At 55.7% G+C, this 10,756-nt stretch overlaps 1 protein-coding gene across 1 annotated transcript; it reads right to left on the reverse strand.

The window, feature by feature from the left end:
* Window positions 1-5,062: 5,062 nt before the first annotated feature.
* KRT81 (keratin 81, type II) lies at window positions 5,063-10,119 on the reverse strand. Its single transcript, XM_012650203.1, has 9 exons — window positions 9,748-10,119; window positions 8,782-8,990; window positions 8,012-8,072; window positions 7,173-7,268; window positions 6,785-6,949; window positions 6,399-6,524; window positions 5,903-6,123; window positions 5,597-5,628; window positions 5,063-5,298 (listed from the first exon to the last, which is right to left on the reverse strand). The coding sequence occupies exons 1-9, from the start codon at window positions 10,114-10,116 to the stop codon at window positions 5,063-5,065; spliced, it is 1,515 nt and encodes a 504-aa protein (XP_012505657.1). The 5' UTR covers window positions 10,117-10,119.
* Between the last annotated feature and the right edge of the window lie 637 nt (window positions 10,120-10,756).

Raw genomic sequence — 10,756 nt, forward strand, 5'->3', positions numbered from 1 at the left:
AGCTACCTGGACCTGGATTCTCCAGAGCACAGACAAGACTTGGCCTGGTTGGGAAGCGACAGGGGGAACAGTACCACAGTACCGGAAAGCAACCCTCCCCTTGTGGGTCCTGCAACTTAAGTTTATGGTGATTTGATCGTACAGTACCAGGATCTTTAGGATGGGGAGAGGGAGTGAGAGGGCCCTGGGGAAAGTGAGAGAAGGTTAATTCATACAGGAGGGTCTAGCCTGGGGTAAGCTCCTCTGGGCAGAGGAGTTTAGAACTGCATTCACTCATCCATTCATTCGCTCTACAAATCCTTATGGAATGGCCTCGAAGTTCTTGGCACTGGGGCCTCAAGGGTGAGCAAGGCTGGGCCTGGCTCCCTGCGGATGAGGTGCTAGGTAGCAGGCAGGCCATACACGGGCAGAGTAGCAAGAGAACAGGGAACCGGAGGACGGGCTCTGGGACAGATGGCGCTGGGGGGATATGAACACACTTGGGTGGCCCAGGCCTGGGTTCTGGTTTAACAAGGGATCCGATGGTGGGCAGGAGAACGACATACTAGGGTAACGGACGGTGTGGGCTTTGGAATCAGATGGAGACTTCAGCTCACCTCTATGTCCATATCTGTGGAATAGTTTGGTCCGAGTTTTCACAAGGCAACTGGACTTTGGAGGGCAGAGATAGACCAGTTTGGGGGATAGGGTGGCCAGAGAAGGGCTGAATTTCTGGGCTCTTTTCTTTCCACACAGGCCTGAGAGAAGCTTCTGTTCAGTGAGTTCACATTCTTTTCTGTTGCACAAAGGATTACATCATCAATGCATCTTGGGAGCAATAGTTCCTGCTTTCTATGTCCCTGGGTGGGGCTAAGGTGCGTCATTGGCCAGAGGCCTTGGCTTTACCTTTTAAGGAGCTCTAGTGCCAGAGTGTCTGCAGTGTTTCTCCTGGGTCCCTGCCCCGGGAACAGGTACCCAAAAGGCCCACTTCCTGGATAAACAGAACAGTCTCATGCGAGAGGAATGGGATGGAAACTTGGCTGGCAGGCTGCTACCCACCTGAAAGGTAGGGGTGAGGCTCCCACGTCAGCCCCAGTGGATCAGCACTGACCTACACCAATTGTATAAATATTCTTTCCAACGCTCCCAAAGCAAAACAGCTGCCTGAAAGCAGAGCTGCCCCTCTGTAAGATTCTTTAGTCACTCTCTCTGTTCCTTGCATTTTGCTAGGATGTAATGAAATTCTATGATTTTCAAGGCCAGTTTTCTCTAGCTCCTACTGTGATGATCATGTCAACAAGGGAGCTTTGTCACCAAGGACTTGTAGGCAGGATGTACATTCTGCCACTTGCATCACTGGGGACTGGCTATTTTTTTTCTTCTTCAACCCCTAAGCCTGGACTTGCCTGATGTCAGTCCAGGAGATCCCAAGGGTTTTGGGGTCAGCTTTGAGTCCCTTCCTGGGCCAGGGCTATGTGGGTCACCAGCAGAGTTGGTGGTTTGGGGACCGATTCTCCGAGAGGCTCCCCTGGCCATGGACCACATTCCAGCCTGGGGTGGGAGACAACTGCCTGGTGCTTTTATAGAGAGTCATTCACTAGCCCATTGATAAGCTTTGTGACTCAGGGTGACTTCTGAAGCGAAGAGGGCTGTCACCAGTTCAGTCATTGCTTCTCAGTAGAGGGAGACCATAGGGCGTCAGTCCTCTGGGCTCCCCATGCCTGCCTCACACTTCATAGCACTGAAACGTGTCGGATGCAAACTTAGCTGTGTTCACACCATTACTGAGCCCCTCAAGGGCAGTGACTGTCTCATCCATCTGTCTCCAGGGCTTGCCACACAGCAGATGTGAACAGGTTGAGGCTCTATGGTTCTGGTTGGTCTTCCCTGTCCCGGGGTATGCTGGGCCCTGTTTTTCTACAGTTGGTATGTCTCATCCTATGTAATCCCTTGGAAGTCTCTTGTGGAGTCTAAATGCAGTCTTTCCTCCTGCCATTCCAGCTGTGAGATGTCAACTCGACCACCCTGGAGTAGGAACGGAAGGGCCTGGGTTCTGTTCCCAGTCTTGCTCTTACCTTGACCAAACTCTTCACCTGTTTCTGGGCCTTAGTCCTGCTCTCCCCCAGATCTCAGTGGTGAAGATAAATAGTTTCCTCCCTACTTAGCCTCTCTGAGCCAAAGTTTGTCTGTAAAATAGAATAGTACCTACCATAAGGTTGTTTGAGAATTAAAGATATTGCTATATGTAAAGTGCTTAAAACAGTAAGAGTCATATTTGTGTAATTAATGTTTTACTTACTGGAGTTCTTTGGAAAGGTTTTGAACACCTTTAAAGATGGCTCTGCAAAGCCTAAGGCCAGCCGACCTCCCTCTGCCCTAGCTGGAGCAAATGACCATGGGGCAGGAGGTGTAGGCAGGCAAGCCCAGGGGCTGCAGCAAGGGCTCCCTAGCCAGAGGGCACCCTCCCAGGATGATACCCGGTGGCGCCTGCCCACCACTACTCCCACCTTAGCCCAGTTCTCCGTCTGTGACCCCTGCCTCAGCCGCACATGTAGATCTGCTCGTGTATGCACACTGCGCTCACATCCACGTGTACCCACACACCTCCCTCTTCAGCACATAGACACACATCCGCACGTTCACGCGTATAGTCACACGTATAGAAACCCTCACATTCATATACACACAGATGCCTGAAGATGTGCACGTACCTGGATGTGATCATATTGTGCCACTCACAGACAGCCTCCTAACGACACTGGGTGATGCAGAACGAACATACAGACAGCATGTGCATACACCACATAGCTGCACGGAGCCTGGATGCCCTATTCCCTCCAGCTCCCTGTCCTGCCCCACCTCTCCTAAGGAATAATAGAGCTTTCAGTTGGTAGGGGACATTAGCAGCCATCTAGTCTGAACATTTTATTTCATTCATGAATACACCGAGGCCCAGAGAAGGGAGGTGACCTGCTAAAGGTCACACAGTGAGGTGTTCTACTTTCTTCACCATTCTGCACCAGGGTCAGTATGTATTTGATTCGTCCGGCCTTGCTCCTCTGCCTCAGCCTGTTGGAGAGGGGAACCTAAAGGGAGGCGAGGGTTGTGGAGTCGCAGCGGAAAGGAGCTAGAGGGCAGGCGAGAGGGGGAAGTAGGGCAGGTCCCCAAGGCCCAGCTGGGCGGATGAGACCAGTGAGATGGGAAGGGAGGGGCCGTTGGCAGAGACAGGAAGTCCTGAGGACTGCAGCCGCAGTTGGCTTCTGAACTGGCGAGGGCTGGAGGGCTGGAGCTGGTGCTTGGGCCTCAGGTCTGGGCCTCTGACAGCGCCCGCTTCTGATCTGTGTGGGGTCACAGCAGAGAGGGCTGGGTGGAACGATTGTACACTCTGGAATTCTCCAGGCTTCTGTCCTGCTCTGAATTCCGTCAGTGACAGCCAGGAGACCTTGGCTTGATCCTATCCCTTACACAAACTTTTGTCTTTTCAGACCACCCACCTCTCATCTCTCAGTACTCTAAATTATTTCTATTGCCCTGAGTGGTAAGGGTGGGGTCTTCCATTTTGGCTACATTCTCTGGGCCTCAGACTGGACGTTTAGAGATTTACCTGCTGCAAAGATTCATGTTCAGTGACTCACCTTGGCCCATAATGCAGCTGGGCCGCCATCTCCCCACCTCCACCCACCACCCGTAAGATCCTCCTCAGTGGCAGGTGAACACTTCGCTGCATGAAGGAGCGCCACCGCCCTGGCAGACATGGAGATTTCTCCCTGTCCTTGCAATCTCTGATCACAGATATAAGTGCAATAAGAGGCTGGCCATGGCCCGATCCTGGAGGGATCTACTTTACATTCTGCCAAAGAATAATAGCAAAGATAATAGCATAATAGCAATGATAAACACAGGTAATGATTTTTTTGTGGCAGGCACTGCCTAAGCATTTTATGTATGTGAAATTGCTTGATGAGTTAGGTGTTCTTTTCATCAACCTCATTTTAGAGATGTGCAAACAGGCACAGAGAGGGTAGATACATTGCCCAAGGCCACTCAGCCAGGAAGGAACAGAGCCCAGCTTTGGACCCACGCAGTCTGGCTGTCACCTTGATGCCACATCATCTTCTTGCTATGTGCTGTGTCTGTCCTTGAGGAAATGTATCAGCTATGGCAGGTCTCCAAACCCCAGAGTGACTCCATTAAAAAAAAAAAAAAAGGAATGCCATGTTGAAGGCTTTTTGAAACTTTAAATCATATTCATATGTTCATCCCTTAAAGAATCCCAATAAATTACTTGGGCATGAGTTTTCCCCACCAAAGCCATGAGTGATGTTTCCTTAAGCCCTGAGCGACTGGCAAATCTCACTTTCCTGATCCTCAGTTTACAGATGTGCACGGGATGTTTTCTGGGAGGCAGCCATGGTTTAGTGAAATGAGCACTGGAGACACAGGGTTCAAACCTCAGCGGAACCACCAAACTAAATGAGATACCCTGCCCCAGTTATTGAGTGTCTCTGAGTTCTGGGTTCTTCATCTGCGAGATGTATCATTAAGGTGGTATGGATAGTCACATCATGTAGGGGCCTGGAACAATTCTTCGCTAAATCTGAGACTGCTCTGAGCCAAGACTGCACTGGAGACTACAGGCCTGGGCCTTTCTCTGCTCCATGTGACTTTGGGGACCCTCCCAAGCCCCAGCCCTGAGGAGGTTAACAGAGATGCAGACAAGGCCCAGGGATGGCTACTTTCATTTATTGGAAACACAGATCAGGACAGATAAACAGGACAGAGGAGGAAGAAGAGAGGCTGGGGCTCTGGCCACTGGCTCCATGGCAGCCCAGGGTAAGGTCCTGGTCCTGGCCCTCCTTGCTTCTGAGCCCCCTTCCTGTGGCCATCAAGGGAACTTCTTTCTGGGTTAGCCTTTCCCAGTGTGGGGCAGCAGTGTCAGGGAGGAGGGGCCTGCACAGGGAGATGAGAGGCCTTTCACAGTGCATAAGAGGGAGCTGAGCGCTTGCTCCAGGCGCCTGGCCGGGATGGGCTGAGACGGGCAGGGTGGGAGAGATGCCCGGGGCCAGGGCTTGAGCTGGGGAGCCTAATATTTCTGGCAGCTGCTGGCGCAGGAGCCCACGCCTAAGGAGCTGATGCCGCAGGAGCCCACGCCGCAGGTGCCCAGGCCGCAAGATGTGACTGAATTGCAGGGCGCGCACAGCCCGGTGCTCACCACCAGGTTCCCGCTGCAGGGGGCGCTGCAGACACTGCCGGTCACAGGCCGGGAGCCCGACACGCAGAGGTCCCCGCACACGACCCCGCCCCGGGAGCTGCTGACACCTGTGAACCCCAAGGCTGAGTCAGGGCTCTGGGGGGCAAGCTGTCTCACCTCCCTGACCACCACCCCCGCCCAAGCCCTGAGCTCTGGGTGTTAAAAGTCAGGAGCATCTTTAGTGGACAATTTTAGGTCCATCTAGTCTGAAAGCTGTGGTCTTTCCTGCTGTCTGACCCCAAATTCCTCCTGCTGTGCTGCCAGCCCGCTTTTACATCAGCTCTCCGTGAAACCCGCCTTCCAGACGGTGCCCTCCCTCTCAGGGAAGCAGTAAATCCCTCCAAATACTGGGCCCCAAATACTCACAGACATTCACAGCCCCAATGCCTTCACACAGTCTGAGGGCAAAGGAGAAAAAGGCAACATTAGTAACTGGGCCAAAGTGGCTGACAGAGCTCCCCGAAGTCTTAGAGTGGGGTCGACAATTGGTCAAGGAATTAGGAGCAGAGGGGTCTGGTGGAGCACCCTGCACCTACTAGCCCCTCACCCCAAAAGTAGTGGAAGGTAGTTTTTTTCCCAACAGAGCCCGGGCCACAGCTCAGCCAAGGGCAAGTTAGGGCTTGGGCAAGGGATAGGGTTAGGTGGCTCTGGCCCAGGCTGGGTTGGACCCACCTGTGCTCCTCGCCCTCCAGCAGGCGCCTGTAGGTGGCGATCTCGATGTCCAGGCCCAGCTTGGAGTTCATCACCTCCTGGTACTCCTTGAGCAGGCAGGCCATGTCCTGCTTGGCCTTCTGCAGGGCGGCCTCCAGCTCAGCCAGCTTGCAGCGGGCGTCACTGAGGGCAGCCTCGCCCTGCTGCTCAGACTGGGTCACTGCAGCCTCCAGCTTGGAGTTCTGGGGGCCCACAAGAGAACAAGGCTGGTTAGTTATAGTCCCGGGTCTCTGTGTCCATTATCTGCATGTGTCCAGTCTCTCCACCCAGCGGGAACACCCCAGAAACAAGGCCTCTTGCCTTACCACCTGGGTCTCCCTGAGTGACCAGAACCAGGGGCTCTGCATGTACAATGGGCTGGAGAATGAATGTTGAGATCCAGATAGGGTACCCCCGGGGGCTGTGGGACACAGGGTGGACCCTCAGCCTCTCTGGTCTAGGGCACAAGTGACCATACCTGGCACTTGGCGTTCTCCACCTCGGCCGTCAGCCTCTGGATCATGCGGTTCAGCTCGTTGATCTCCTCCTTGGTGCGGCGCAGGGTCTCCCCGTGCCTGATCACCGTGGCCTTCATCTCCTCGCACTGTGGGAAGCAGAGATGCTCATGAGGATGAGGATGGGACATGTCATCCATTCAGGACACCAGGAATGATTGTGCAGGTTGTGCAGTGCTCAGCCTGTGCCACCACACATGGCAGTCCTGCCCTGCCACCCCAGCCTCAGAGAATCAGCCCTTCTCTTACCATGCTTAGGGGTCAGAATCCCCAGACTAGAGAAGCCTTTACTCATAGATACTTCCCTCCCACTGCCGAGTCTAGGAGGCAGGTGTCCTGTGCCACTCACCTTGCTGCGGTACCAGGACTCGGCCTCAGCCCGGCTGCGGCTGGCGATGTCATCGTACTGAGCCTTGATCTCGGCAATGACGCAGTCCATGTTCAGGTCCCGGCTGTTGTCCATCTTGACAACCACCGAGGTGTCTGAGATGTGGGCGTTGAGAACACGGATCTCCTGCAGGAGGTGGGGACAGGGCGGGGCAGGAGCTTGTTTAGGCCACAGCCCCAGTCACCACAGCCTGTACCCGTCTTCTCAGACCTTCTCTGGCCCCCGGCCTTGCCCCGACAGCCTCATGGACTGCAGCCCCCACCCACACCCCTGTCCAACGCTGCAGCCCCCACCCCACCGCCCTCTTCTCCGCTGGCTGCAGATTCCTGCCTGGCCCCCGACCCCGCACCTCCTCATACAGTCGCCTCAGGAAGTCGATCTCCTCAGTCAGGGCCTCCACGTTGGCCTCTAGGTCCGACTTGCGGAGGTAGGCGCAGTCCACGTCCTGGGAAGGTGCGAGTGTTGCAGCTCAAGGATCCTGGAGATCGAGCTCCAGGCTTCTCTCTCCGCTCACCCATCCCACGTGGCCAGGACAGAGGACTCCCCAGTGCTCCCATTCCCACGCCGACTCCTAATTACCCTTCCCGGGACGACCTGGCATGATCCTCTTCCCCTCTGAGAACAGACCTCTTTGTGCCTTGGAGTTGGCTCCCCAGCCTCTCAGCCTCCCCCGGAGACGCCATGTCCTCCCATCACTCCCTTCTACCCTCTCCTCCTCCAGGAAGCCTGCCCAGACTCCATCCCCAGTGCTGTCGCCTGGCCCTTCTCTCTGCCCCAGCAGTCCTCCGGGGACCACGTGGCCACTCCTCCCTCTGCTCCATCTTCTCCTAAAGCCAGGGATTGTGTTCCAGAATGCTACACAGTCTGCACTGTCCCTGAACAGAGACACTGAAGCTGCCATGGCTCCAGGGGACCTCAACCACAGACCGCGGCCTCTGAAGCAGAGCAGGGCGTCCAGAGGTCAATGCAGTCACTCCTCTGTCCAAGGCAAAGGATAGTGGACATTTCAAGGTTACTGCCTTTGTCAAAGCTCTGGATCCACCACCCACTGGCATGACTCTCGGAACTCCCAGCCTGCCTTGGAAAGGTCACTGCAGCCCAGCCTGAGGTCGAGCCCCCGGGTCTCCCCAAGAAGAGTCTGTCGCTCTGAGATGACGCATCTGTGCTTGCCACTCCCATGTTACTCACCTTCTTGAGAGCCACAAACTCATTCTCGGCTGTTGCTCTCAGGGACACTTCCTCCTCATACCTGAGACCGAAGAGAGGAGAAAGCAGAGGGGAGGTCAGGGAAGGGCAGGTCTCTGCAGAACCCCACCCCTTCATACCAGTGAGGGGGGCAATAGTACAAATCCCCTTTCTGGCTGGATTTGGGATGTGCCTGGGATTCTCCCTCCACTTTGCCCTGGGAGATGGACAGGGCTAATGTTCTGGGACCTCCCAGTCCTGTTCCCAAGGCTGCTCTGAGGTCACCTCAGGAGGCAAAGAAGGACTCAGTCCCCAACCCCATGCTGGGTCTCCAGCCTGCAGCTCAGCCTCCCCTCACCTGGCTGTCAATCCTAGCTCAGGTGTGGGGCCTCCCAGACACAGAGGCCCTGAGGACTCGGAACCCAAGGCAGTGGGACACCCAGAGCCCTGGGTCCTCTCACTCCTGGGTGCCCTGGAGCTCACATGTGATGTGATGCTAGGAGTGTTGGGGCTGAAGGGCAGGATGAGAAGGCCTGGAGGCTGCAGAGGCTTCCTGCCCCAGGGCAGAGGGACACAGCTCAAGGGGAGCCACGGCCCTAGCCTCGGGCAGGCATCTGGGCAGAGACTGCACAAGGAAGAGCTCCTGCAACGCTCGGTCAAGCTGGTGCTCATCGTGGCCACTCACCATAGCTGGAAGTTCTTCCTGTTGTCTAATCCAGTGTGCCTGACCTAGGCCCCTTCCTGTGCCCAGCAGCGCTCCCGGCCACACTCACCTCTTCTTGTAGCCCTCCAGCACCTCCTGCACGTGGTTGAGCTCCGAGGCCAGCCTCCCGCTGTCGGCCTCCACGCACTCGGCCTCCCGCCTCAGCGTCTCGATGTAGCCCTCGAACAGCGGCTCCAGGTTGCTCCCGCAGCACTCGCGGTTCTGGTAGAACTGCCACTTGGTCTCCAGCAGCTTGTTCTGCTGCTCCAGGAAGCGCACCTGCCATTCGGGATGGGGATGAGGGTCCGATGGCTCCTGCCGCCCCAAAACCAGCTCTGGGGGGTGATTGCTTTCACGGGAACTCCCAAACCTGGAGCCCAGCAGAGTGGGCAGAGGTGGGCAGTGTGAGACAAGGCCACTCCTGGCTTTCGTGATCATGATCTATGTCTGGGTTCCCAACTCGGGAATGGATCCTGGGCTGGGGAACGTCAGTGCCTGCTCTCAGGGGAGCTAAGTTATCCCGGCCAGATGAGTCCCTGTGGCATGTGCCAGGGGACAGATTGAGCGCTCTGCCCCTCACTCTGAAGCCAGGTGAGGCAGGTGTCCTCCCAGGCAGAGCACCCAGGTTCAGATCACAGATCAGGTGTCTGGGCATAGGACCAGGGAGATGCTGTCACAGGCCACCCTCCCCCACTGGTAGTCAAACACGGCACCCTCTGAGGAGGAACACAGTCCCCAGCCTGGGCCTGTCCATACTTCTCTGAGTTGAGCAGTAGCTCTCATATCCCTCCCCAACTCCCTGAAGTCTAGCTGCCTGACCACACCTTTTCCCACAAGCTCTGCCTATGTCAACTGTCAGCTGAGTCTTTCTGGGCCTTGAGTGCCTGTGTCTGTCTGTCTGTGTGCCTCTGCCATCAGACTGGGATCTTAGGCAGGCAGGGGTCTTTCTGCATTTGATTCTCCCCTCCCCTCAGTGTGCAGCCCTGGCTGTGGCCATGGGTGGGGGTTCAGGAAGGGTGTGATCCAGGACACCCACCTTGTCGATGAAGGCAGCAAACCTGCTGTTGAGGCACTTGATCTGCTCCTTCTCCTCGTGCTTGACACACTGCGCATTGGGGTCGATCTCCAGGTTGAGGGGCGTGAGGAGGGTCTCGTTGACCGACACGGTGGTGATGCAGGGGGGGCTGGGCCCGCACACGCCCCCGGAGCGGTAGCCGAAGCTGCGACCACAGGAACCTGCCCGGAAGCCCCCGCAGACGCTGTGGCTGCCAAAGTTCCCGGGGAGGCCACGGTAGCAGGAGATGCCACGGTAGGGGGCGGCGGTGATGCAGCAGCGGCCTGGCTGGGGCCCACAGGCCGAGGCGCAGCTGAAGACGCGGCCCCTGAAGTCTGATCCGCAGGTCATGGTACTTGTGGACGTGTGGATCAGCGAGGACAGGATAGGATATCTGGAGTCTGGGCGGAAACTCCAATGTGCTGTTCAGGGCACTTGAGTCCTATATATGCTTAGATTTCGAAGGGACTGGGCTGTGCAGATGCGGTTGGGGCAATTTGTGCTTTATGGGCTTGGGTGGTTAGCCAGGTCCAGCGCCTCTCCAGAATGTGCTTTAATGGAGGAGTGGATTGCACCCCTTTCTTTGTAAAGGACGCAGCCCCTGGGCGGTAGGTGGACTCAGCATGTTTCATATTACGAATGCCCTGCCAGCAGGCCCTGTGCCCATCTACTGGCATTGGGAGAGTGGGGCAGGGGAGAGAAGGCGAGGGGTGCAGGAGGAATAGGGGCCAGGGGGAGGGGAGGAGGAGTACCTGTGTGGTAAGTGTGATGTCGGGAGGAGGGGACCCTGGACAGTCTATTAACAAATAATCTCTAGATATGTCTATTTCAGTAGTGGGTAATGTGTTCCTGAAACAAAAATCTGAATTTTCTCATCTCCAGATTCTTTTCCTTTTTTTCCCGCCATGGCAGCTGTCAGTAGATTATTAAATATTTGTCTTTAATGTCTTTTTCAGCTTTTATTATGAGAGTTTTCAAACATAGAGAAAAG

This window comes from Propithecus coquereli, unplaced genomic scaffold (genome assembly GCF_000956105.1).
Source record: "Propithecus coquereli isolate 6110/MARCELLA unplaced genomic scaffold, Pcoq_1.0 Scaffold111, whole genome shotgun sequence".
NCBI lineage: Eukaryota > Metazoa > Chordata > Mammalia > Primates > Indriidae > Propithecus > Propithecus coquereli.

Excerpts from the sequence above, each read along its gene's own strand:
- KRT81 (XM_012650203.1), bottom strand. The coding sequence starts at position 10,116 with ATGACCTGCGGATCAGACTTCAGGGGCCGCGTCTTCAGCTGCGCCTCG. Across the intron at positions 6,525-6,784 it reads AGTCCTGGTACCGCAGCAAG|TGCGAGGAGATGAAGGCCAC; the intron begins GTGAGTGGCACA and ends TGCTTCCCACAG. Across the intron at positions 5,629-5,902 it reads CTGGAGGGCGAGGAGCACAG|ACTGTGTGAAGGCATTGGGG; the intron begins GTGGGTCCAACC and ends CTTTGCCCTCAG.